Source organism: Oxyura jamaicensis, chromosome 10 (assembly GCF_011077185.1).
Source record: "Oxyura jamaicensis isolate SHBP4307 breed ruddy duck chromosome 10, BPBGC_Ojam_1.0, whole genome shotgun sequence".
NCBI lineage: Eukaryota > Metazoa > Chordata > Aves > Anseriformes > Anatidae > Oxyura > Oxyura jamaicensis.
Window position 1 is genome coordinate 2,031,752 of NC_048902.1, and position 27,861 is coordinate 2,059,612.

General features: G+C 49.9%; 1 protein-coding gene and 2 long non-coding RNA genes across 4 annotated transcripts in view; 1 reads left to right on the forward strand and 2 right to left on the reverse strand.

The window, feature by feature from the left end:
* The window catches only part of MAPK6 (mitogen-activated protein kinase 6), a 30,511-nt gene extending 28,049 nt beyond the window's left edge, over positions 1 to 2,462 (forward strand). For both annotated transcript variants that reach the window (XM_035335728.1, XM_035335729.1), the window contains exon 6: positions 399 to 2,462. In XM_035335728.1, coding sequence (XP_035191619.1) covers positions 399 to 1,497 — 1,099 coding nt within the window. In that variant the 3' untranslated portion in view covers positions 1,498 to 2,462. The remainder of the gene's footprint in view (positions 1 to 398) is intronic.
* LOC118172064 lies at positions 2,451 to 23,451 on the reverse strand. The gene is made up of 2 exons (XR_004753544.1): positions 19,794 to 23,451; positions 2,451 to 4,249 (listed from the first exon to the last, which is right to left on the reverse strand). It is a non-coding gene; the product is annotated as an uncharacterized LOC118172064 (long non-coding RNA).
* Positions 23,452 to 23,574: 123 nt separating this feature from the next.
* Positions 23,575 to 27,667, reverse strand: LOC118172065. The gene is made up of 2 exons (XR_004753545.1): positions 25,783 to 27,667; positions 23,575 to 24,720 (listed from the first exon to the last, which is right to left on the reverse strand). It is a non-coding gene; the product is annotated as an uncharacterized LOC118172065 (long non-coding RNA).
* Between the last annotated feature and the right edge of the window lie 194 nt (positions 27,668 to 27,861).

Sequence of the window (27,861 nt, forward strand, 5' to 3'; positions counted from 1 at the left end):
AGTTTAATCTCTGTTACTACTTTTCTCTGCCCCAAAAAAAATCAAAAGGAAGAGTGTTTTAAGTATGGATGGCTCTTTTTCAATGCTTAGTGCATATAGCAGTAAAGAGAATTACAGTAGTCATATTTAAAGTCAGACTTCATGGAAGAGCTCTGTCAATGGGGTGAGCTATCGTACGCAATTCTGGACTTACATCTTTCAGATGTGCATATGGGGATTGCTTTATGCCAGGTTAAACTTAAAAATAAATGGAAGACGTACCTAATCTGAGGAAAAACTTAGGTTATTTTTATTGAATTATCATTATTCTGTAAGAGAATATCTATAAGGACACTGTCTCTGTCTTGTGAGCTAGAAGACTGTTTTTAGTCGCTAACGCTTAGGAAATTGTTTTGCAGATACCATGAAAGTCAGTTTTCAGACCATGACTGGCCTATTCATAATAACTATGAAGCTGATGAAGTTCAGCGTGATCCAAGGGCTCTTTCTGATGTTACTGATGAGGAAGAAGTTCAAGTAGATCCTCGCAAATATTTGGATGGAGATCGTGAAAAGTATCTGGAGGATCCTGCTTTTGACACCCACTTCTCTACTGAGCCTTGCTGGCAGTATTCAGATCACCATGAAAACAAATACTGTGATCTAGAATGTAGTCACACTTGTAATTACAAAATGAGGTCATCTTCATACCTAGATAATTTAGTTTGGCGAGACAGTGAAGTTAACCATTACTATGAGCCCAAGCTTATTATAGATCTTTCAAACTGGAAGGAACAGAGCAAAGAGAAGTCTGATAAGAAAGGCAAGTCTAAATGTGAAAAGAATGGATTGGTGAAAGCTCAGATAGCGCTTGAGGAAGCATCACAGCAACTTGTTGAAAAAGAAAGGGAGAAGAATCAAGGATTTGACTTCGATTCATTCATAGCAGAAACTATTCAGCTTAGTTTACAGCACGAGTCTACTGATGTCGATAAATTAAATGACTTGAATAGCTCAGTATCTCAAATGGAGTTGAAGGGATTAATATCAAAGTCGGTAAGCAGAGAGAAGCAGGAGAAAGGAATAGCTAATTTGGCACAGTTAGAAGCTCTGTACCAAACTTCTTGGGACAGTCAGTTTGTAAGTAGTGGGGAGGAGTGCTTCCTCATAGACCAGTTTTGTTGTGAAGTAAGGAAAGATGAACACGTTGAGAAAGAAAATACTTACACCAGTTATTTGGACAAATTTTTTAGTAAGAAAGAAGATGCTGAAATGCTAGAACCTGAGCCAGTAGAAGAGGGGAAGCCTGGGGAGAAGGAAAGAGAAGAGAGCTTTCTTAGTAACAGTGGAGAACTCCTCTTCAACAAACACCTTGAGGCAATAGGTATTCCTCAGTTTCATAGCCCTGTTGGTTCGCCACTGAAATCAATACAGGCCACGTTAACACCTTCTGCTATGAAGTCATCTCCCCAAATTCCCCACAAAACATACAGCAGCATTCTGAAACATCTAAACTAAAACACTCAGCAGACATTTCTTTTATATTCATGAGATGTGTTTGTCTTTTTTTATTACTAGTGTAAGTAATTTTTTTACTTGAATCAGATGGTGTAATTTTGGTATGGATTTCATTAGCTTTCTGTTTACCATTGTTTTTACAATCCAGAATTACTTTCTATACATGAGTTTTGTTTTTAAACTGGCATGTCGTTTGCACACAAAATTAAAGAATAGAGCAAAATAATGCAAAATGCAGGAGGTAACAAAAATGCACTAAACCAAGTAAAAAAAAAAAAAACTTCTCTCAGTAAAAGTGTCCATGTTTTGCAGAAAAAGAATCTTGCCTTGAAATTTACACAGTGAGACTGTACATAATTGCATGAATATATCTATTTTTCCCAAAACATTTTTTTCATTCATGCGTATTTTAGAGTTTTTCATACTGTACACATTTCTTAGACACATGATACCAGCAGCAACTGAAATGAATGCAGAATTTGGTACGCATGTGTTATCTACCTCAAGGTAACAGCAGTATGTGGCAAAACATTAACCACCCATAGTGCTTCTCATTATGCACTTCTATTTAGCCAGCATTATTGTAGTAGCTATTCTTATTGAAAATCATTCAATATTTATAAATGTTCTGGTATGCATTCTTTATAGTGAAGTGTTAATATGCAGCACTTTTATTTATTTTAGCAAATAAGTATATTTCTGTAATTATAGAAAGTCAACTTAATTTTTGAGTTACTTTTCAGATAAAAGTTTTTGTTTAGCACTATGGTTTTATTGCCTACATAGCTGGATATATATTAACATCGGCTTATTCTGAGGCTATCAATACATTTTTCTAGTTTTCATTTCAAGTAAAGCACTCACTGTGTATAGGAATTTGTAATTGGAGGTGCTTGATCTCTACAAAAGAAATTAGGAATTGCTTTATTATAAAATGCTCCTAGAAGTCCTAATTGTGTTCATTTTAAACAAATTTTGTAATGTTAGTTGTGTGCATGGAAATAATTAAGGTACAACATTACTGTAGGTTAAAGTTCTATATGGTGAGACATTTTGTTTTTACTGTATGTTTTTACTGAATGATTCCTGCCCCCTTCCCGCTGCCCCTCAAAAGCAAGCATGAATAAAATTAGGTTAAATATAGCATGTAGCATCTCGGTCTTCTGAAAATTTGTTTTACCTTCTGATTTTTTGAAATACTGGATGTATCATTGGCTCCCCTGTTTAAAACGAAAGACAAATAAAAACATGGCCAGCAGAAATGACTGTTGTCCTTTGATGCTTTGTACAGTGAAAAACAAACAGCTGCCACTGTAAAAGCAGCTAGCTGTGCTACAGAGGCAGCCCTGCTTGCCTCATACAAGGTACGAGGAGCTCAGGGAAGCCTGAGCTCATACTCTATGTGAGAAGTGCTGCTGCTGGGGATGGAGAGCACAGCCAGGGGACTCTGAGGGTGCTTCTGTTCAATGTGCACAGCCTGTACTTAAAATCCTGCGTAGTGGTGGTATGTCTGTGAAAGGGTGCATGTATCACAGTGCCAATAACCATATCTGTTCAAAAGACAATTGAATTCCAGACTATAAGCGAGCAGTAGTGTTCTATCAACTGCTCAGGCAGAATATTAAAGTGGAAAAATGGCTGCACAGGCATGCAAACACCTTCATGTCACTGGCAAGTTGGAGTAAAGGTAATCCTACACGTCCCTTAGCCAGGAAATCCACTGGAGCATTTTCATAGAGATCTCAGGAGTGGGATGCAAGGGGATGTTCAGAAATGTGCAGACTGAGTCTATGTTGCAGCATGCCTTAGAACAGCAGTGTTACTTTCTTTTCCAGTTTCTCCCATCAGATCCATTCCTGAGGTAGCTAATGATTTATACAATAATGCTGTGTCTTCTGGCAAATTCCTGTAACTTTGTCCATGGCAGTGCCTTCGTTCTTCCATTTTTTTCCATCCCTGCTCCTCTGGCAGGCAGTATGGCTACAACTGTTAAAACAGGGCGCATGGCAGAAAACAGTCACCCTGGGAGCTGGGGCGCAGTCTGCTCCAAGGGGCACGTTATGTGAACGTTGGTGTAGTCACTTCGCTTTGTGTGCGTGGGGCTGCAGGGAGGAGGAAACACATCGGCTCTTTCTCCTCGGGGAGGGACTGCCTTGAATTGGTGCGGTAGTCAGCTTTTCTGAGATTGGATGAAAGGAGTGGGAGGAAAGGACTTAGAAACTGGAAATGAAATTCAGGCTAAAAACACATCCTGTGCAGAACTGTGTTTCAAAGAAAACAAACTCAACAGTACTTAAGAAACTCATCATGGTGGAATGGAAGCATTTTACACAAGCAGCAGGGGATCAGGTGTTGAGGCTAAGTCCAGTGTGGTACCTCACTGCCTCTGAGTTCTGGCTGTGCTGTGGGAACAGCATGGGCAGATGGTGCTGGCTGCTGCACGTGAAAGCCCTGCTCTAGGAGGGTGCGTGCCCTGGTGATTGGAGGGTCCAGCCAGGCCATCGTGCTTATTAAGCAGAAGTAATCCTTCATGTGGGGAAGATTAAAGAAAGTGCAAGTGCTTTGCAAGGATCACATAGAGTTAAATCTACTGCTAGAAAACAAAGATAATCCAAGCGTGGAGCTGGGTTCTTCATAGGCAAGCTGCAGGAGTCCTGTGGTGGGAGAAGAGTCGCAAAGTGCAGGGCTTCGGGGAGCGTCCCCGTGGGTAGGAAGGTGGTTACCGTCCTGCACTCATCAGCTGTGCCCATCCCTGGAAGAAAAATAGGACAGTTACATGCATAGTTCTTGGGCTGTGACCTAGCAACTGAATTGTCTTGAAAAACAAATTACGGAAAAGGCTTAAATTATAAGCCAGATAAAGGGATGACTGTTCCATGCCAAGGTGCTTGCCAAGTAAAATGGAACACCCTTATTTAACAAAAAAGCAAGCGAGAAATGAGGATGCTAGCCATCTTTTCAAAGTACCTTCTCTATTCAGTCTTTGACTAAAATCTAGCAATAACTTCAGCTAGAAGAGGTGTTTTTTAGCATTATTTACAGACCAGGACAGAGCATATTAAATGTGCTGTCATCACATGAGACCTAATAATTGGAAACCGGCACCACAATGCTGAACAGTTTGTTCTGATCAAGAGTTCTCAGTCACGGTCAGTTAACTCTCTCACAATTGTATTTAATTTTAATTAAATAAGATTTGCTATATATAATCTCATATGTTTATGTAAGACTTAGCCCACGCCGCTGTTAGTGGTATGACTACAGCGTGCGTAGCACATCTTAGCTAGTCCTTGCAGTGAGTGCAGCAGGGCTGGAGGATACTCATCAGCTTCTTCAGACCAGCAGGGAGCTGGGGCAGCCGGGCAGTCCGTAGTGCCACAGCTTCTTTGCCACTGGTCATCAAGGTAGCCAGCTAAAAATGAACTGGGCATGCCTAAATAGGCAGCAATGAGGCCATCAATGTAGCTAAACTTGTATGCCTTGGTTTATTTTGTTTTCCTCTCACCTTGATGTTTTTTTCTTGTTTTCTGTGCTGTAGAAGTTCTTAGAACTGTGCCTGGTGCATACATTTAAAGCCCTCCTAAATGCTCTCTTTGGCTAATTGCCTGGGGACATTAATTTACGTACATATTTTTGATGCCTTTTTTTTTTTTTTTTTTTTTTTTTTTTAAATCCAGGGTGGGTGGGAGCTTCCTGTTTGCAGGGAGTTTTTCTTCTGTAGGGGACTGCCACTGGTCTGGAGCTCCGTGTGTTCTGTCTGTCCCCTTCTAAACCCTGTAATAGTCAGAGCTGGCATCTTCTGCTAAATGTGGACTTGTCACCCCCAATTCTCTACAAACATATGTCCTACAAAGTGCTGAAACAATTTTAGTTGGGTTCCCGAGAAAGCCAGTGACATGCTGTTGCGCAGGTTATTTCTGGGTATTGGTACAGGGAAAAAAACGTCCCTGAAATAAATCTGCTCGCACAAATCTTCCCTTTATTTGCAAGCTGCTTTCCGCTGGTGAGTTTTGGAAGTGCCTGTCAAGCTTTCACATAACTAAAACAATCAAACCTCCTTGTTCTTCAAAAGAAGCAATCCTGAGCAACAGCCGGCCTGAACCAAGTCATTCCCTAGCCCTTGAATTATTTCTGTGCTTACATAATTTTGTAAATTCTTTTTTGGTGTTCTGCCATTGTTTGCATCAGGCTGGAGCTGAACAATCTGTGAAGTAATGCTGTGGTGTATTTAGTAGCAAGCAAACAATCAAGATCACCGCTGGTACCCTGCATTCCTATGCTTCCATTCAAGTGTCTCTATATTTATAATTGTTATCTGTTCACACTGAGTGTTGCTTGAGAACTCCTTAAACTATTGACTGGTGAAAAGTTCAGTGACTTCTTCTGACTGAGAATTAGCATTACTGATAACGTAATTTGCATGCACCAAACAATGTGTGGAGGGAGCGCTACCCTGATAGCGCATCTGCATGTGGTGATAACCGGGTATGGCAGTGTTCTGCAAATAGTTTTGTCAATAGTTGGCAGCAGTCGTTGCATAATGATTGTCTTTTCTCTGGAATTTGTCTATCACATCCTGACTGCAAAGCAGACCTTCTATAGTGAACTCTGATAATAAAATTCCCCTTGTAATCTATGTGCTGTTCTACTGCAGCCAAAATTACTTTTAACCTTTATGTCACACAGCCAGAATGTTATGTATGGTATGAAATAAGAAAGGGTGCTGTTTGCAGTTGGGTGCTGGACAGGGAACTTATGACTTGTCCGGCTTCAGAGCCAAGCCATATGATTGCTTCTATGCCCCACTTGCCCTTCCCAACTCTGTTTCCCCTTTTGACAAAATGAAGGTACTTGCCTGTAAGGCGACTACGGTCAGGCCTTGGTGGCAATGTGGCTCAAGAACCTTTCAAGAGGCGTTTCTCATGTTGTCTCAGATATGGCTGCTGCAACTTGGATCATGCTTTCCACCCAAAGGACTGAGGAAGGCATCAGTCCCCAGCTCATTTGTACCCCCAGGACGTGCTGTGACGTGGTGGTGCTCCCTCTCTGTCGATTGCATCCTGGGCTCCAGCAGGGATGTTGGTGGCGTTAGTTAGTAGCGGCTGGAGTCAAGGACCATTGAACAAGAGTGTGGTTTTATGGAGGAGACGTGGAGAAGGACCTCCTGTCTGCATTCTTACATTTAAGTTAGTCCACCCTTACTGTTAATATGCTCTGTTGATGTTTCTAGACTATGGAGTCATTACTAAATTGGTGTTTTGTTTTGTTTTGTTTTGTTTTTTTCAACAGTTTTGGGTTTTGTTTCCTAACTGGTAGAAGACTGGCATGTTTTTCCTACTCTAATAAATATACACTTCCACACTACTTGACCTTCAGCTACACCTTTGATTTTTTTCCATATTTCTTATAACTTCAGATTTGCTTAGTATATTCTTCCAGCAATCATTTGTAGCTGGGTACAGTCCAAGAAGTGGGTGATCTCCTGCCTGCTTGGCTGAAGATCACTGGCCACTGTCAGAGGTGAGGCCTAATGAAATACAGGCTTTCCTCTGTACGTGAATTTAGCTGTGTTCCTCCAGCAATTCACCAGGGCTCTGGTGCTGTGCAGTGGGGAGGACTTGTTGCTACACTGACCCCACCACGGCTGGTGCAAGGTGAGGATCAATCTGTTTGCTTTTCCCTGTCATATCAACTTGACACCATCTTTCCAAAAAGGTGTCTCTACACCACAAGTACTGCTAGTTTAAAGTTCCTGCTTGACAAGAGGGCTGATCATAAATCCCCTTCCAGACACACTTTTAGGTTGTGGCCAAGGAAAGGCATCAGCATCAGTGGTCCAGACCCAGACTCTGGCAATAAATGACATTTTCTCTGTCCTTTTCTTGGGAATGCCATTTAGAGTGGATTAAAAGCTAAATCCTTGGTGTTACAAGCTGTATAAAGACAACATTTCCATTTCATGCTGTTCTTGAATTTTTGTCATTTTTAACCATTTAAAGCTGCAGACCTGTGTAACTGAATGACAGAATTATCGTGGCTTCTGTGTTTTGTTTGGATATAGATTTAAACAGTACAGCGCTTGAAATAGCTGCATAACTAGCAGAGACATTTTTAAAGCCTATGATTAATAAAGCAGATGGGTTTGTTTTTTATTTTGTATTATGGCTGCCTCTCAGGTTTTTTTTTCTGCTAATACTACAGATTTTCTTAGCAAATACAGTGTTGACGCTTACTGAAAGATTGTTACCTCTACACACAAAATTATATGGACACTTATGCATGCTATTACGTTGATTTTCCATGATTCTCTGCTTGATCTTGTTTTATGCAGACTGCAGGCTTACAAACCTTGTTTTGCCCAGGCTGGAACTGCTCCTCTGTTGTGCGGCCTCTTCCTGCCGAGTGCCTCCTTCCCTCCACCCCTCAGCTGGGGGCTGTGGTCACAGCAGCTGCCCTGAGCTGCCCTGAGGTGCTCAGCCTCACTCCACACTCAGCTGGGCGAGCTGCGGAGATAGCCAAGGGCCAAGGGGGTAGCCCTGGGCCAAGGAGGTAGTCCTGGGCTGCGGAGCTAGGCCATGGGGCAGGCCTGAAGCCTCCGCCGGGCTGGGGCTGTGGAGGCCAGCAGCCCGCAGGCTGGGGCGCTGCCACCAGCCCAGCTGATTGCTGGAGATGCTAGCGGGGAGCTTTCCAGCCTGCCTGCCAGAAATCGCAGTGTGCATTGGCGTGGGCAGAAGGAAAAATACGGAAAGAAACAGGGAGGTTAAAATAACCGCGGTGAAAACAGGATGTTGGAAAGCTGGGCACAGGGAGGCGAGTCAGCGCTGCTGGCCTGCCTGGGCAGCAGGGAGGCTTTTGAACCCATGCTGGTTTGGGGGAAATGCTGCTCCCCAGACCTTTCCAGGCCCATGCCAGGCCCCTGCGGCTCTGCTGGCAACAGCTGGTGGGCCCGAAAACATGACTTACTGTGGCCATTTACGCAAATGTGCTCCCTCACCTTCTCTCTTTTTCATCAGATGACGGTCATAAACTCTCGTTTACCACACACCAGCCTGGCTGATATGACCTCAAAAGCACGGCCCAGTAGCAACATGACACTCGGTTTCACGCTTGGGTGCCACCGGGGAGCTATATTTCTTCAGAGCTGTGATGCACAGCTTCCTTTGAGCATAAGACAAAATAAAAACACAGCCACGTTTCTCTCTTGCCTTCAAATGGCTGCCAGCAGCGTGGATTTACCGCAGGGCCGTGGGGAAGCTCCGGCAGCTCGACAGAGCCCTGGGCTGTGTGGTGATGCTCCCGCCGAACCCCTGGCAGGCCCCTCGTCAGGACAGGCCCCGCGAGCGGTTCTCTGCTCTCTGTGGTAGCGCGTGGCGGCCTCACAAGAGGAAAGCAGGAGCTTTGTGTTGCTCGCAGCAGCAGGCCCGGTCTCCAGCAGGCATAAACCATGCTCAGATGCAAGTGTGAGATCAGCCTTCAGCCCATAGCTTAAGAGTTCATTGAGCCATTGCAAAGTGCAAAACCTCTGAGGCTACACCAAACTGGTTTGTTCTTGCAGGTAAAAGAAATGCTATTTTCCATGAGTCAAAGCTGTTATCCACTTATTTACCTCCCATGGTCTAATTTAATCTGCAAATTGCTAGTGCTGGTGCAGTCAGATGGGCACAGAACAGTGCTTTGGTGAGACCCACACGGTCGGATTTACCCCCTCGGCTGTGGCTGACACGGAGCAGTTCCTCCGCAGCCCCCGCCTCTCCGCACAGAGCCCTGGTCCGCTGGCTGGATCAGCGCCTATGGTGGCCAGGTGCTCTGTAGCCTTCAGCAGAGGAATAAACTCAGCACCTTTCTGGCTCTGTCCAGCACCATGCAGGTGCTGCAGTGAATATGCTGTGGGCTTGGTTTCCCATTGAATGGCTGTTGCTTTTCTCATCAGCTTTCTGGATAAAGTCCTTAGGATGCCAGTGTCCCTAGTATTTCCTGTAGACTCAATTTCTTGTCTTCTGTGCTCAAACCATGAGACAGATTTGTCCTCCACATCCATAAAGTTGTCCAAATATTGACAATTTTGTGTTTCATCTCTTCCAGCCACATCACTTTTACGACAGGTGAGAAATAATGGAAGGTGACGGACTGCCTACGATGGAATAACTAGCTGGAGCTGGAGGCCTGACTGCTGGGCACAAAGGCAGTTGGATGCACACCTCACCTGCAGCTCCCACTGCAAATCAGCCCCAGGGCATTTTTTTTTCCCTCCAGATCAGTGTTGCAGGATCTGGTGTGAATTTTTGCTCCTTGCAGCCCACTTTCCCATTGCAGAGCCTCTCCTGGGTGCCTGCTCCACAACACCTGAGCCCATGGGCACCAGCAACAGCATCTGCAGGAGCCCCTGCACTCATCGGCAGGGCAGAGACTGTCCAGTGGCAGCCCATAGACTGGTTCACATTAGTGCTAGTTTTAAATATTTCACCCTAGAAATCTCTCCTGGCACCACACTAATCCAATTTACAGTGTCTGGCTCAAGCGAAGTATGACAAGAATTTGCTTAAGACACTTGATCTGCGATGGTGTGGGGGGTGTCACACGTCCTGTTGGAGATGCTGCCACGCAGCTGGGGAGCCACGGCGCTGCCTGCTGCTCACAGGATGCAGGGCTCCGACACCTGGGAGGAAGACAGAAAGGAGACAGCACAAAATACAGGATGGTCCCTCCCCTGCCTGAGGCTGGGTGATCCAGGGTCCCTGTGCCATTTACCCTCGCAGAATTCATGGCTTTGCCCAACAGAACAGTCTCAGGGATGGCGAGCTTCTGCAGCCACGTGGGCGTAAAGCCAAAGCAGTGCAGCTGCCTGCTCTGCACATGTGTATTTTATGACCACTGCTACCATCTTTCCTCTCTTCCCCACAAAGGGATGGCTTGGGGAATAGTTAGTTTATTAGAAAATATTCTCATACCAACAGCAAACTAAGTCAGCCCCTTCTTTTTGTATTGCTAAATGAAGGCTGCAGTCAGTGCCTTCTGAGCATGCTGCAGATCTGAGGATGGCACTGCTACTGCTGGGTAATGCCCATGACATTCCTGAAGGCAGCAGTGCCACATGCACCGGGACACTTGCCTGGCAGCACTGAACTGCCGTGCTGGCAAAACATCCAGAGAAAATCTCCAAATGAGAGCAGCGCTGAGGGAGAGGGAAATTTCTATGCAGTGAAGTGTTCTGCTATTGTCAAGGTATTGTGGAGTGAGAGCAGAAAGGATTCCATGACCAGCTGTAGATGTGTAGATGACACATTGAGGCTGTGGTTACAAAACGTATCCTGAACGCACCGTGCGTTGAGCGCCCCCTCCCTCTGCCGAAACCTTAAGCCAAAGGATTTATCAGGCTCTTATGTAACACGCTTTTAGGGTTTCCAGTAGAAATAGGTGTTCTAAATATAAATGATTTGCAGATAAAATAGGCTTATATAAATGCCTTCTGCTTTATATAACCCTGCACTGGCGCCGCAGCCAATGCTTGCACCAGCTCAGAGCCCAGCAGCGCGAGCGGTGCCGGGAGCCCCCTGTGCTGGGCTGGTGCAGCCGCAGCCATAGGCCCTCCAAGAGGAGGAACGACTAGAAATGTGCAAAAAGAAGCTGGCTTGTGAAATGGCGCAGTAAATTAGTTGCTGCAACTGCAGGGTGGCACTGAGGCTGACCGTCTGCTCTGGCAGGGTGGACATGGCGGCTGCTGAGAAGGGAAGAAACCTCCGCAGATGGTGTCCTTCAGGTGCAAGGGTGTTCGTCCTCCAGGCAAAGACAGCTCAAGGGCACATTGAAAGTTAGCACTCTCCTTCATGCCCATGCACTCAAAGGGATGTGTGTGCGTATCTGTGGCATATATTTGTATCCTATCGGAACAAACCCTGCTGACTTCCTTCAGCTCTTGGTTTGCGGCATCACCTCTGGCCACGGGCTGCGGCTGTACCCCCTCACCCGGCCCCAGCCCCACTGTGCCCACCTCTCCGTCTCGGTGTCCCCTCCATCTCCCAGCACACCGTCGAGCCCCTTGTGCCACTCCTCTCCCTTCACGGCCAGCTTCTTCAGCAGGTCTGTTGATAAAGCTTCTTTTCCAATGGTCTGGCTCAGTAATGCACCAGAAGCCAGGACAGTGGCCATTAATAAGGCCAGCAACAATTAGCTTTGAAATATTGTCTTCTGAGCATACAGCAGCGGTTGCTAAGTTACAACCTGCACGTATGGGAAAAGGATGCAGTCAGCCCTTGCACAGGAGCCCCCAGTGCCTCGCACCAAACGTGTTCTGGGGAGGGGGACTGGTTGCTGAGTATTTTTAGCTACTGGCATGGGCGCAACACATGCATATAATTATGTATAAATATAGGGAGATGTGCATAGATATACATATCTATCGTGTTTACACATACACATGTATTTTCATCTATACGAGAAACAAGAATGCATTTTTAAGCCACAGTGTATTTTTACAACAGAGCAATGTGATTTCTGTCTCTTTGCCATTAACATTTTCACTCAAATAACTTATTCAAATAACTTGCTTATTTATTCTCATCCCAAAGAAGCTCTTTTGACAACGTGGGAAGATGCTGTTTATTGGGAAGCGAGGACTGTCAGCAGCCTGTATTATTTCTGGTGGGACTGTCAGTTCTCCAAGCAACAGTACTTCATTTTTAATGCAGATCTGTTGGAAGACATTTGATCCATCCTGCTTTTGTCAGTCACGGAAGCCAAACTTGCCATAAAGAGATTGTATGCATGACCTTCGAAAGTGATTGCCGCCTGCTCCGGCTTGGTCTGTGCTCCAAAGCCTGGTGTCAATAACAGCCTGTTTCCGTGGTGTACTGAAGGACAATGAGCCACGCAGCTTTGCACTGCCCTGCCTTCTGCCAGGAGAGTCACCCTGCCAGCGTGCCGAGCCCTCCAGGCTGATGAGACTTGGGCACCTCCTGGATCCTGACCTGCAGCCATGCATCATTTGCTTTGCCTTTGGAAATCAATTGTCATCTTTAGTACTACAAGTCCTTCTGGACCCCAAAAGCTATCAAATAAAGCCATGCAACAGATTAAAACAAAGAAGAAAAAATAAATAAGGAAAGAAAAATCTACGAAGTGGTGCCAGTGTTTTATGGGGCTTATACAGTAGGGCATGCATGGTACAGCTGCACCACTGCTCACACATCCCGCTGCCGTGGCACAGTGGGGATGGGACTGGCACCAAGCACAGAGCTGCAGGGTGAAAGCAAAGAGGGCACAGACCAGACAGGATGGAATAGCCTGCTGCTGGGCACTTCAAAGCTGTCTTCAGTGCAAGACTTCAACCTTGTAAAAATATCCCCCAAATTAGGATTTTTGATAAATTTTGCTGCCTCTGCCTGGGGAGGTGGCACAGCATGTTCGCTGCCTCCCACCGCCCAGCTCCTCACGCAGCACAGCCCTGGGCTGTCAAGTGCCCAGACACAGCACATGTCAGCTCAGGTTTTACCTTACCCTTTGTCAGTTTGTGTCCCTGTGTTCTGCGTTTCACAACCAAAGGGCTTAGGGACATTTCCCTCCTGGATGAACAGCTCTGCCTGATGCAATGCTGGCTCTGTTTGGAGCTGCTGGTGCCTGGCACGCTGGGGCACTGGAGCAAAGAGCACAGCCCCAGTGACTCAGAAACAGACCTGGAGCCCTGCTAGCCTGCCTGTGGCCGCTGGGGTAGAGCCCACTGGCTTAAACTTGCCAGCCACATTCTAGTCCTCAGCAGCACAGCTTCATGCATGTCCCGAGCTTAGCCGAAGAGGCTTAAGCACACCTTGCTCCTCTGCAGGAGGCTGTGCACAGTGCTGGGGGTAGGCCTCCACCAGGGGAGGGTCTGCCATCACCTCTGTGTGCCAGTGCCATCCTGGGGAATAAGGATGAATCTTGTGAGAATAATGGGACTGGAAACGCATGCAAGTTACAAGTCCTACAACTGTAGTGGTACTGAACAATCCTATCACAACCAAGATGGATAGTTATAGGGGAAGAAACAGATGAAGTCCTGTGTACAAGCATAGTGAAACCTTCTCTCCTCCCCAGTACCAGATAATTTGCCAAAAGCAAGTCAGGAGCAAAGGCGGTTTGCTCTTAATATAGTGAAGTCTCTGAAGCAAGGCACCAAACGACATTTTTACTGCTCATGCTTTCCCTGTTGAATCAAGTCCATCATGCAGTATATGTAGTCACTTCACATCCCTGACTGTTTCACATCCCAGTATGCAGTGGTACTAGTCTGCTCTCCCATAGAGTTCACCTTTCCAGTTGCATACACATTTGCAGTTGCTATGCTGTGCTTGCAGCCAGCTAGGCAAACTGGTGATGGAAGTCTGGGTTTAATGTCTGACTGCAAGTGCAAAAGTCATTGTACTGGCAAAAGCATTGAGGTGAGTATTTTTGCCTGCACAGAATAAGCATCTGCTTGGGGGCCAGGTAGTGACTGGCTGGGAGAGGACAGTGGGCTTCTTTGGAGTGTGCTACTGAATTCATTCTTGTAAAAGGCTGACAGCAACATTTCTGAGACAGATAGGAATCTCTGTGGAGGGCAAGGCAGCTGAAAACAAGATGGCCCTTGTCAGAGGAGTGATCCTATCTGTTTTTGCTAGATGAATAACATGCATTTTTCTGTTAGCATAACAGCATAAAGCACCAAGAGCAACAACTAGAAATTTGGCAAAATCTGGTTTTCAGTGCTGAGAACATGCCAGCCCTCTGAGGCAATATGGCACAACTTCTGCAGGTGAAAAACAGAAACCTGAGCTGTGCTATGCCCAGGTGTGGTGCCAGCATGGTGGTGAGCTGGCACTGTGTCCTTGTGCCTGCTGTCGGGCCGAGGGCCAGCAGCCTGACTGAGGAGCGAGGAGCTCAGGAGACAGGGCCTCAGCCTAACGGATAGCCTTCTGCCCACCATGTGGCACCGCCGGCAAACAGGAATGAAAATGGCAGGGAAAATCCCCAAGGAAAGAGCTTTATTCCAGCCAAGCCTGGCACAAACAAAAGGCTTGCAGGGCTCCCTTTTCTCTCCAAGTCCCCGTTCCCCACAGACCGCACAGCCAGGCTGCGGATTTGGTGACAGGCTGAAGCAAACCCCTAAACCCTACTCTCCCGCTTGAACTTTGGGAAGATTGTCCCGGAATTTGCTCGCAGATTTGTGCCTGACCTTTGTGCGTCTCAGCCATCCCAAACACGCAGTTTAAACGCTTAAGTAATCTCTGATCTTTCAGGGTTAATGATCAGATGCAACTTTGAAGCCGATGAACTTGTGAACCAGGATGTGTTGGGAAAGGCTGAGGCACGCAACGATTAGCTGTTTCTCAGGAGGGAGTTAGCTGGTGGTCTCGCCACACTTGTATGGTGCTGTGAAATCAGCAGCGGGCTGTGTTATATGGGTTTGCTGAGGTTTTTTTTCAATTTGTTTCAGTTTGGAGGAGATCAGACTCAATTGTTTATTACAGTTTTTCTGCTCTCGACCCCTGCAGCTGCTCCCCAAAGCCGACTGGAGCCATGTGTGGCCATGCCCTGCCTGTGGGACCAAGGCTCCGGCTGGGGAGAGGCAGCACTGCTGCACCCACCGCTCCCTGCTCGGGCATGTGGCACCCTGCTCTTCCATTCTGCTCCGCACCACCTCTGTCTTCTCAAGCACAGCAAGTGTTTCCCAAATGCCTTCAATTTTACAAGCCGTTAGGGTATTCTGTGGTATGAAAACATGAGCAGAGCAACTCTAATGGGATGCAAGCTGGTTTTCTGTGAAAAGGCATTTCTAATGGAGATAGAAACCACCCACTAAAGGTTGGATTACAACTGAATCTTTAAAACTCTCAAAAATTATTTTTGAACTTCATCACAGAGAACCCTGAACAGCGAGGGCAGTATCCTTAGGGTGGCGCTGAGCCCCCCGACCTCTCGCCACGCGGCACGGTGCGCATGGCAGGCAGGGCCCTTGCTCGGCCAGCGCTGCGGCGGCTTGGGAGGCTTCTTCCAGAAATAACAGCTTCAAAACTAAACCGAGCGCTCCCACCGAGGCCCCGGGCAGCCCGCACCTACAGGCCCGCCACTGGGAAGCTACCGCCACGTCCCGGCCGCCTGCGGCCCTCCCTCCGCGGCGGGCTGGCGGGACGGCGGCGGGCGGGCAGCGGCAGGCGGCAGCGACGCCCGCTGGCCGGGCCTGGCACCGACACGGGGCTGCTCGCCCGTGTGGGCCGCGTGTGGTGCGTGTCGCCTCTGGAGGCGAACCGGGCCCTGCCCGCCCGCACTGCAGCACCCATCAGGCTGCTGCAGCTGACAGCAGGGCTCGGCCTCGTGCTTTTCTCGCTACAGTTTTTAGAGTGGCCGACATGCTCTTAGAGGGAAATTCAGGCTTCAGCATGTCTTGAAGCGCACGGCTTTCTCTTCCACGACCAGTTTTGACCCTGTGTCCGGGGTTTGCCTCTACCCCCCCGCCACCTTTGCCAGGCAGGACGCTGCTGGGTCTGTGCTGTGGCCGGGGAGAGGGAGCCTCAGCCACCCTGGGAGGCCGAGGGCCAAATCTCAGCCACCAGCATGGTATCCCGGCCCTGGGGCTGGCCATGCCCTGCAGCCAGGTCAGCGGGGTATGCTGCTGCCCCTGAGCTGGTGTAGCTGGCAGCAGCGGTAGCAACATGTGAGACAAAGCACAAGGATCAGACCCATGCTGAGGCTGGTGTGCAGACACCTAACTGCAGGCCTGCAGCCACTGCACACACACCCTGAGAGGTTCAGCGTCCCTTCACCGGCCCTGATAACGTATGAACCTCCAAGTGCAAAGCACAGCAGAGCACCAAGACTGGATGGACATCAGCAGCTGCGCTTCCTACAGCGGCAGCCTCCAGCACAGTCAGGGTTCTCTCCCTGTATCTTTTGTCTGTGAAGTCTAAAGACTCCCCTGTGAGTGGCTCATCTAGTTTAGAAACTGAGAAAGGAAAGATCCCGCTACCCAGTGTAAAATATTTACATCTCACAGTCAGCACTTAAAAACATTCAAATCATCTACATGATCTCAAACTTTCTTTGAGGAAGGGGTCAGGGAATTCTTTCTCCTTCACATGGGCTTTTAGCATTGACAAAGCACTTTCATGTCCTGATTTTCAGAGTCACTTGACCCCTGGTGCAAGAAGCACCATCTGATACTGCTCTATGACAGCACTCGGTGTTGGGCATGCTGTGGCCTGGTGTGTCATGCGGCTGGCCCCTGACAAAAAGTCCTCATGTGTTTCCCATCTGCTGACTTCTCACTACTGGGGGAAACCCGCTCCCCCTGAAAGGGACGGGCTTTCCCCAGGTACAAAGTCATGCTGGTTCCCCTAGAGCCATGATAGCCACTGCCTGCCTCGCTTAGCGCTCAGCTCTGAAGTGCTTTGACTCACTTGTGGGTTCAGCACCTCATGCAAAACCCCGTCCCCCGCCTGCAGCTGCTGATGCTCGCACAACGCAAATGGTGCAATACCTGTGTCTGGTTCCCCCAGGGCCGGCAGCGCAGTGCTCCCCGAGGCTTTGCTGCAGCCTAAATAGCCTCCTGTAGTCATTATTAAGCTCATTACACCAAACAGCAGCTTCGCCCTGGGAAAAGCCCGAGGCCTCACAGCTGGCTCCCCACTGCAGCGCTGCTGCATGTACACCCACCTCCACCGCACCACTGCTGTCAGGCCTGGCACAGGCACCGGCAGCAAGGACATAGCGGGTTCTCAGGGACATGGCGTGGGGATGGGGCTGTAGGGAAGTTGGGATGGGCTCCAGCGGAACCTTTGATGGGAAGGAGTGTGGTGGCACACACAGCAGCCTGCTCGAGAATAGATAAACACAGGGACACTGAAGTGTTCAGGTTTATTGTAGTATATTTGCATAGGGAAAGGCCATGTCAACCCTCAGCAAAAAGTCCTGTCATGGCCATCAGCTAATGAAGTGTGTGCGCCAGTTGCAATGGTTACAAAACACTTCTGTGGTCCAAGGCCAAGGACTCTGGAAAAAATAAATAAATCTGAAAGCAGCAAACTGAAGCATCTCTGAGCAATAACCATGTGTCACACAGCAGTGCTCAGCAAACCGGACACGCTGGAGACACTGCATAGCTGTGCTGGTTTCACTCTGATCAGATGAGGACGAGGCTGGTTTTTGCAATTTGTGATAACAGCATTTTGCAAGCATGATGAAAATGTGTGGTAAACCCCAGGCAAACTGTAGCAGCCTGTGCACACAAACCATGCAAAATTGCTTTTTAGCAGAGTCAGACAGATCTTTAACTCTGCTGTGGCTGCTGCAGTGCAACACAGACCCCACTGCAAGGTCTCCAGCTGGACATCACAAAGCTGCTGCTCTCCCCGTCCTATCCCTGCCTTATGCTCCCGGTGTTTGCCTACCAGGTTTACAGGTGCTGTGGGGCCATCAGTCCTGTGGGATGATAGCGGGCTGGGGAAGGAACCCAGATCACACTGCCAAACCCTTAATGGCAGCAGAAAACCAGTGCTCCAGATCCAAAACCCCACTGATAGGACAAGAAACATCTATGTGCGCATTCAGTTCTTTTAACTCTCCCTTTGCAAGCACTCTGCTTGTTCCTAAAACACATGGCACATCTGGAGGCAGGACGTCTGCGCTGCCAGCAGGAGCCCGGGGCTCTAGCTGCGTAGGGGCTCAGCTGGGAGGAAGAGAATTTGTCAGTATTTTGAAAGAGTAATCAGGAGGATGCGGGTAGTGAGAGGCGAGGAACTGTGACCTGAGGCTGGGAACACTGACTGTGCAACTCCCCTCCCTCGGCTGGTGTCTTTCTGCCAGCTGAGGAAGCTTTGCAGAAAGCAGATCTTGTCACAGTGACTCGCCAGGATGCCGATGCAGCACTCGGACACTCCAGCACATGTTTCACTTGGCATTTAATTTTTGATAAAAAGATCTTTTTAAGATACTTTTTAAGATAAAAAGTAACACAACAGGCAATAACTGTGGCAAAAACTGGCCTACTTGCAGGTCCCACCACTAATTCTAAGCTACAAACCAGCATCAAGCCAACACTGTAGCTGCCATGGGGCTGGACTCACAGTGAATGTCTTGCTGTGGACTCCACAGTGGCACTGGTGAAGGGGGCTCTGGTGAGCATCCCTAGCGGCCAAGGCAGGAGGCTCAAATCCCAGCTAAAACTAAGGCCGGCTCTGGGCTGGGAGGAGGCACGGAGAAGCCCCAGGAGATGTGCTGTGCCGGGGACACAGACAGGCTCAGCAGGACATGCTCCTGCTCTGCTGTGGGGCCCTGGGGCTGGCAGGCACCAAGCATGGGAGTTGGTGGCAGGGAGAAATGTCCCCATGTGCTGCTGCATTACAGCCTCCCTCCTGAGTGGCATCGACCAACCCACACCAGAAACATATTTTGGTGGGACAAGGGTAAAGGAAACTTGTCCAGGCAGCCCGAGGCATGGACTGCTATAGCCTACTGCCTTCATGCAGCAGTTTTTTCTCTAGCTACAAGGTAAACCGACAGCTTTTTGAGTCCAGGTGCTGTTGACAGGTGGATGCCAAGCCCACTTGGAGGCTGCTCTCAAGGTTCAGAAATAAATGCTCTTGGACTTATTTTTGTGGTTGTTATCTCCTTGGGGAGTCGCTAGGACACGTTGGAGGCCTCAGATAAGATTATGGCCAATTATGAAGGGAAGAAAGAGTTCACCTCGCAGTATCTTTTTGGACAAACAGTCCAAGGCAAACAAGGTTTAGCAACCTCTTTGGGCTTGCACAGTTTAGGATCACAATAACTCATCCTGATGCTGTAAAACTGACACGCAGGCAGGTCAGCTTTGTGGCCGGGCAGTGTCTTATCCACGCTCACCACTTGCTCCTGCTGGCCAGACCCATCCAGGGGACCTTTTTTTTTGCAGTGGGCCCAGGGATGAATGGTGGATGGCTCCAGTGCTCTGCATAAGAAATATCTCCTGCCAGAGAGCTGCTATTCTGGGCATCCCTCCTGCTACGCGTTACAGCCATCACCGCCTGCTGGCCATGCACCTGGCGCCACCGAGGTGGTGCCAGGCTGGCAAGAAAAATGAAAGGAAGGTAAAATTCCTGTGCCCACACAAAAAGGTCTTTTTATAGCCCAGGGATGAGGTTTTGTACTCTGTCCCTATTTTCCACTCAGACAGTAAACAGGAAAACCAACCTGACCTGGCCCGAACAGCTAATTTGGGAGCACAGTGCAGCCGGGCCACTCTACCGAGTGTACACACTAGCAGCCGGAGGGGCAGGTGAGGGGAAGGTATATGAGCACTGTGCCGTAGTTACCTGCATGGGGACGTGCCCACTTTGGGTTTGTGGAGCCCACCCTTGTGCCTTGACCTTCAGGTGGTGCTGAGGTGCTATCTTCTGGTGTCTGTTGACTGCTCAGCACATGGGGCTGGCTTCCAGGCTCTCACAAGGGGTGCAATCAGCTGGGGATATGGGGGGCATGGCTCCTGCAATCGTTCTGGCAGCAAAGCTTTGTCCCCTCAATGGCACTGCCCAAGATAAACCATGTCTTTGCTCTTAGTAAGGGGCATTGGAAATACTCCACAGCACCTGCAAGACAGGATAAAAGCAGAAGCAAGTGAGCAGGCAATGAGTGCTGCAGTGGGCACCAGGCTTGGGGCAGGCATGGGCAGCAGTGGCTGGGATGCTGGGGAGCACCGCGAGGGCCTTGGTGGCAGCGTGATGCCTTTCGTCAGTCACATGGCTCAGGCAGGCGGCCGGGGGGAAGTGTTCTCAAGTGTCAAATGGGAAAGTTACATAACCACTGTCCAGATCCTCCCAGCAGGGCCTGATTTCCCCTTCCAACATTAGGATGACTTCCCCATGTGCGGGTTGACAGCTGTGCCCTGGGCACGCAGCGAGCCCTGTGGCTGGGGTCCCTGCCATTGGGGTGGGCTGGGGCAGCGCATCTGGAGCAGCCCCCGGGGCCTGCCACCAGCAAGCCACGGATGCTCAGTGGGGTGGAAATGCTTTCCAAAATCCATAGCCTGCGAGGCTAATCGCAGCAAGCAGCTGCAGCAAGCTGCTTTATTGAGAGCTCACATGCTGGTACCCAAAAGGCTGGACTCTGCAGAGCCTTGGGCCTTGCCCAGCCCACAGGAGCAGCAGCGGGGGATTCATCCTGCTGGGACTGCCACAACATCGCCTAAAATCAGGCCGGGGAGGCTCTGTGTTATGGCCTTCTCAAGGACTCTCTTCTTGGCCCACCCGCGCTATCAGGAAAGGAAAGAAGCTTTGTCAACATGACTGAAATAAGGTTTCAGGTTGGCTTGGTTTTGATCTATTTCCAAAATGGACAGAGAAAGTAAATGACAAACAGAAATAGACGCCAGTTTGCAAGTGTACTGCATACAAATTTCTATTTGCCCAGTGCAAGGACATCCGTGAGAACCGTGTCTGCAGGCCCCGAAGCAGCAGGAAGCAGCTCGGGTGCCCAGGCCCACAGCTCGCACTCACGGGCACTCACAAGCGGGCATGAATCACCAGCCTTCCCTCTGGGCCGTTAATCATGGCAGGATCAATAAAGGCCACATGTGTTTTTCATGTCTCAGCCATTAGCCTGACCTTGTGTGTATCTCTGTAGAGGGTAAAAAATAAAAAGCATTGCAGATCAAAGCAATCAGCACTGAATTTACCCTAGCAATAGCACCCGATGGAGCTCGTTGATTTACAGCCGCTGAGATCACACAGAAGTTGTTTTGGCTGCTGAGAGCACCGCAAGGTTACAAAGCGCTCATTGTCCCTGAGGAATTCAAGAAAGCGGGAGGTGGCCACTCTGAAAAGATATTCTTTAGCATTTGCTTACTTCCTTAAAAACACTGATGTCTTTCTCTTCCAGGAACGAGTGCATATGCCACTCTCAGAGGCAAATAGATGAACCTTCTCCTGAGGCAAGCGCACATGCCTGCATGCAGGGGGGTGGCACCCAGCCCTGCACCTCGGCATTGCCTCCTCCCGCAACACTTGCTTCCAGTGCACGAGGACAATGCCCAGTGAAGGCTGCTGGAGAACCAGCACTGCCAGCAGGAGCAGCCCCAGGCCCAGGAAGGCCCAAGGCCTGGCTGCCCAACAACATGGCACAGACAGCGCAGCCATGAAGCACAGCATGTGAAGACCCAAAGGCAGGGCTGCCGACTGCTTGCTGTCACCATCAGGAGCCAGCTCTCTGGGTCAGCCTGCTCTGATTTTACTTGGGATAGGGACACCAGGAAACCATAGGGCTGAGGAATGTCCCCAAGGAGTAGTCACAGGTCTGCTGGGGCCACAGCCCTCAGGTGCTGCCAGACATGGGGAGCTGGAGTGGGCCCGCTGCTCTCCTGCCTTGGCCGCTAGGGATGCTCACCAGAGCCCCCTTCACCAGTGCCACTGTGGAGTCCACAGAAGTATTTGCTTGCTGGGGAGAGCTCTTTATTAAGGGTTGCCTTATTTTTAATTTAAAATCATCTCTTGTTTATGCCATGCCAGCTTTGAGCCTTAAGATCGTATCAGCTCCCAGCCGTACACAAAGCCTCTTTCACCAACAGCCCTGGCGAAGCTGCTTGGCCCCACCTGGCAGGGTGCAGGCACCTCCTGCTGCAATACATGGCCCCAGCAGCCTCGCAGCCATCTCGGCCTGCCTGCCCACACCCCCAGCCCTTCCCCACACATGAGGGACCCAGCAGATCTCTGGGCCGCCCCTGCCAGCAGCCTTGTTGCACTTATCCCCAGTGCTGCCCCATGGCCGAGGGATGTCCCATCCCACTGCAGGGTGAAGCAGGAAGCCCCCCCCAGCTCCTCTCTGGCTGTCATCGCACCACTCTTGACACCAGCGCACATTTTACTGGAAAACCTCCCCTCAGCACAGAAATAGCTGTGGCGGTGAGGCTGCGGTGAGGCTTAACAGAGAGGGCGCGTCACACCGCTTCCTCCATGGCCACCGAATTCTCCGAAGCAACCCACACTTGCAGCACAGCCGCCTCGTCTCCCCATGCCCCACCACCCTGCCCGGCACGGGGAGCACAGCACATTTGGGTGTGGACAGAGGTTTGGAGAGCGTGTCCATGACCTGCTGTGTTTTCCAGCCCTGGGTAGCTGCTCCCAGCACTGAACAGACAGACAGGCTGCTGGTCTCAGAATAACAAATGTAGGTGCAGGGCAGGGCTCTGCACACATGCAAACCATGGGCAGCAACCTCCTCATTCAAATGTGGCACACAGCTCCTGGCCGGGAGGACAAACACTGCCTGTCCCATCACGTCCTGGCAGCTCTGCAGCAAGAAGCCAGCTCCAGCCTTGAAGTCCCACACAGCCAGGGCTTGGCCACTTTTTCCCAACAGCCGCTGTGTCAGCACTGCGATGGGTCTGTGGGGATTTCTGGTGCTCCACAGCCATCATCCCCCAGAAGTACAAATGCTCAAGATGCACTAGGAAAATTCCCCAATGATGATGTGGGGGATTTTATTCAAGGGCAATTTGGGTTTAATTGTGCAGCTGAGCTGCACAAACCTTTGGTCTAGAGTGTGTATCAAGTAACTCTGCCTGTGTAGCTGATTGCATCAGGATATTGTTATAAAAAATGTTATTTGGACATTGATAGTCAAACACACACATTTAATGTTGAACTGCAGCGTGGGGCCAGCTGTGGGTGCCATAGAGCAGGATGAGCTCTCCCCTCCACCTGGTGCTGTGTGGATGGTCCCAGGATGGGACGCCTTATATCTTGGGAACACAATACCAATGATCTCTTCTTGATTTCGGTAACCAGAGCCCAGGACAAGCAGCTACACATATAGTCAGACTGTTTGTAAGGCCCCAAGCAACTTAACACGACTGAGTCAGACTCCTCCATCCTTGTGTAGTTCCTTCTTAACCAGCTGCATAAAGCAACAGCAGTGCAGCTGCTTGTGGATGAGCCGCATCCATCTCCAAGCCCAGGAGCCAGCCCCTGGTCCCACCACCACCACGCCAGACCCATGCGTGCTGCTCCTGGAGCCCACCATGCTGGAAACTGTCTCTTGCCCTGTCAAAGCACCAAGCACAGTGCCTAGAGTGACACTAATCAAAACAGGCAAGGAAACTATTTTTTTTTTTTCACACTGCTTTTTATTTTTTTTTTCCTCTGCCTTTTAAAATTACAGATGAGAAAAATAAATATTGGAAGATTATCCTTTGTATCTCATGATCAGATCACAAGTTAGCATGTGACTTGGGATGGAAAAACAAGTCTTTCCAGCAGATGTCAAATGTAGCTAGCAGGCTGCACTGACTGCTGTACCTTGATGTTTGCTGCCAAAGTCAATTCCTTGTGCATCTTTGAGGTAAAGAAACCTCATGATTCATCAGGATCTTATTCTAATTAAAGTAAACTGCTCAGATGACTTTCATTTTGGCTTTGCCTGTTTAGCAACTCTGAATGCAATATGTATGTAACAATAAATAGCAGCCCTCAGCCACTGTTTTGTAAACAGGCTTGAGCTCATGAATGGCAAGGGCAGGTTTTGGAGTCACCCTGTAAGTCATGTGCTCAGTGGATTGAGCAAAAAGCTTCCAGACAGCTTTGAGCAAAGGGACCAAGCAAACCAGAGCCCAGGTGCCACCACTGCCAGCCAACATCCTGCAAGAAGGCTCATGATGCACGCCGCAGCGTGACTGAAGGCATGCAGGAGCAGGGCTGGCACCACAGAGAGGAGCCATACTGCCATGGGGAGTGGGCAGGCGTCTCTCAGAGAGAAACGGGGGGCTGGTAATAAATGAGTTTCCTTCCTTCCCTCTTAAAGTCCTCCCTTGACACCAGGTCCCCCCCAGTCTGCAGGGACACTCCTGCCATCGTGCTCTCAGGAGAGCCACAGAGCTGTGCCTTCACGCTCGTGCTGAAGCTGAGCATTGCAAAGGCACAGCATGGTGCCAGAGAGGGCACGACAGTTTTAGGGGAAGGCGTGAGCAGCCAAGGGAAGATGCCCCAGTTTCCCTCAGAGCTCCAAAACCTGCAGGAGATATGGGAAGGGGAACAGCTACCCCCTCCCAGCAGCTCCTCTCACCTTCCTTTGCCCAGGTCACTCAGTGCTTGGGACGGGAAACTCAGCAACTGTGTCCTGCTGTGCAGTGGGGCTTTGCCTGAGCTCGGTGCACTGTGATAAGCCGGTGACATTGCATCTCGCTCCAGCCGGCCTGCCGCAGCCTGCATCACATGATGGGTCAGCAGTTCATGGGAAGTCGCAGGCTGAAAGCTTGAAAAAAAAAAACACAAAACAAAACAAAACAAAACAAAACAAAAAAAAAACCTTACTTCAGCCAGCTCCCTCCCCACAGGAAATAAAAGCTGGAGCTGTGCTCTAGCAATTTGGGTTTGACTGGACTTATCTCGCCTGAGGCCTGCAGTGGGTTTGCCTGACCAAGTTCCCAGTGCTGAAACCCTGCAGAGAAGGGACTCGGCTGAGGGCAGAATGACAGGGGAGGGAGAAAAATCTAATGTGTGCACCTGCCTGTAGCAGGGAGGAAAAGGGGGTCCTCGTGGAACAACCACCCTGCTGCAGGCTGGGGCAGCCCTGCTCTCCCTGTTCCTGGCTGGCGGCACGCAGGGTGAGCGCGGTGCCCACCCTGGGCATCCTCTCCATGTGGGATGCAGGTGGGAGAGGCAGTGCAGCCTGTATTCCCATGCCACCAGGCTCACGCCCATTGAGGCTGTCTCCCTGCATTTTGTGCATATTGCAGCATGGAGTGTTTTTTTTTTTTTTTTTTTTTTTTTTTTCTCCTTTTGTCTAGGCATCACAGACAATTGTGCAGCTATTTTTAAAGCAGCTTTTCTTTTCCCTTGCAGAACAGCCTGAATGGCTTTCCCACCCGTGCACGGAAGCACGCTCAGCTTGGACGTCTTGTTTCATTGTGATGGGAAAGGTTATCAAGTACAAAACAAAAGTGAAATCATCCACTGACATTCCTGCGCCTAAAATAGCCGCACGCTCTCCAGCACTGACGTTACTGGAAGGGGAGCGGAAGTCTCTGGACACAGGCTGTCCCACTCCAGGGCCAGCATACTGACCTGGCGCCAGCTGACACCCAGGCTAGCTCTGAGCTAATGTGAAATAAGGCATTCTTGCCACCAAAGACTAAAGGCCATACAGTGGGTAAAGTCCAGGGGCTGTCATAGCTTCCAAGCAGCAATGCTCACAGGCAGCAGAGCCACCGCAGATGGAAACCCTAACCAGCGGACAGCTGAGCTGCCCCAGCTGAAACGCAGCAGCAAGACGTAGCTATCAGTTTGCTAGAGGCACCTCTGCCATTGGACCTACCCGTATGGTGGCTTTCTCTTGCGTTCAGGCAGGCAGCAGCAACAAGCAGGGCAGGAGGCGCCCTGGCCTGGTGCTGCGGGCAGCATCGTCTCTGCAGGTTCATCTTTGTGAGGCAGCACTCTGCAGCGGCGCCATCGCCATCGGCGAGGGAGAGGAGCGGAGGGGAGGACCTGTGGGGAAGCTCTGGCACCCAGCAGGTGCTTCTTGCCATCCTGCTCACCGCCTGCAACCCAACACAAACCTGAGTGAGGCTGCAAGGCCAGTCCTGGGTGCTCTGCAGATGGAGAGGGCAGGGATGTACAAGAGGTGCTGCCTCATGCCAAGCCCAGCTGGGGATGGCATGCCACAGTTTTGGGGGGGACACGGGGACAGTAGCGTTCAGTGCTGGGCAGCCTTGGGATTCCCAGCCTGAGAAAGGCAGTTCATGCTCAGGGCAAGTGGGCTGAAGAGGTAAACTTCCTTCAGAACTCAAAGACCTCATTTCTTAAATATCTTCCTATGAGAGGACTGAGCAGCAGAAGTGCTGAAGCAGAAACCGAGGAATGTAAAAACAGGGATAAATTACTTGCTCGAACACACAGTAAAACATTTACCAAAATTGTCCAAGGCCTTTTCAAAATACGCAGAGTGCTCCACCGCCTGCCAAAACCCAGATTCCTTCCAGAGAAGATTTAAAACTCTTCTTCATTTGAATTTCAGTAATGAACTGATGATGCGAGTGCCTCCAGCTGCCAGCAGCTGTCTGGGCTGAGCCGCACCCCGAAGCCTCCCCGGGTGCGGAGCTGTCCCCGCACCCCGGCAGGGCTGCCGAGTGTCCCGCGGGCTGCTGCGGCGTGCGAGGCACAGACAGGGCAGGAAATTAAAGGCAGCGCTGTCCGTATGGATTCTGCTGGGGAAGGCCCAGCCATCAGTGGCAGGCTCCAATGAGACTTTCCTGGCTTTGTTGAGTGCTATGGTTTTATCGCTGTTAAAACACGGTTTGTTTCTGTGACTTTTTCCCCCCTTCTTAAATGTCAACTTGAAAAGAAAAATTCGGGAAAGGTCACTTACCACAGAGACTGGAACAACTCCAGCCACTTGGATAAACACAGTTAGGGTCAGCTGCAATGAGAGGGGATTTAAAACAAGTTATTTACCTGGCTGAACAAGTGTTGTGTTTCTGAAGGAGGGTGAGACTTCAGGTACCTTGCACAAGGCAATTAATCTGCTTACCATCCCTCCATCTGCTACAGTGATCATTAACGCTTCGGGACACCCTGAGGGAGAAGACGCAGCACTCAGCACACCTACTGCTGTGCTGTAAAGGGGCACAGACACCCGACAGAGACCCAGCCTTACGGCTGAGGGACTGCACGCCACCCTGCACTGCTCACAGGCAGCTCTTTGCACTGCTTGCATTCAGTGAAAGGAATGTACCAAAGACCCCCCCCCCCAGCACAAGCGATCCCAAGGGCAGATGTGTGCTGTCCACCCACACACCTGGCAAACACCCTGCAAAGCAGCAAACAGCACCCGGAGCAGAGACCCCTTGCCCACCGCCACTGATCTCACAGCTGTAGGGTGGCACAGCCTGTGCCCGCATGAGGCGATGCACGTGCCTAACCAAGCCGAGGTACGTGGGGTAAGCAGACTTTCTACACCAAGGTCAGTGTCTGGTATGAAGGTGAGCTGTGCTGACTGACCATCGCTCTGCTTCCTCCCACACAAAAGCTGGGCACTACGAGTAACAGCCTGGGCTGTGGGCAGACAGAAACCTGACCGCCACCCCTTCAGCAGGGATGCGACAGCTCCGTGTGCCTCAGCAGCCGGGAGGCCCTGCCTGGCCCAGAGCAAGCCCTGCGTGAGGAGGTGCTGGGCAGGGCCCCATGGAGCTGAGCAGCCCTTGGCTCTGGTCCCCCCAAGCCGCCTGGTGTCCACCTCGCCGGCCCCCTCTTGGCTGGTCCCCACACAAGGCACGGCCGCTGTGTTTGCTCCTCAGTTGTTTTGCTAGGCTTTGCGCTACAAATGCACCTGTGCAGCTCTCGGGCAGGAGCTAGGCCCCAGCTGCACACACACCACAGCCCCCGCAGTGCCACTGTG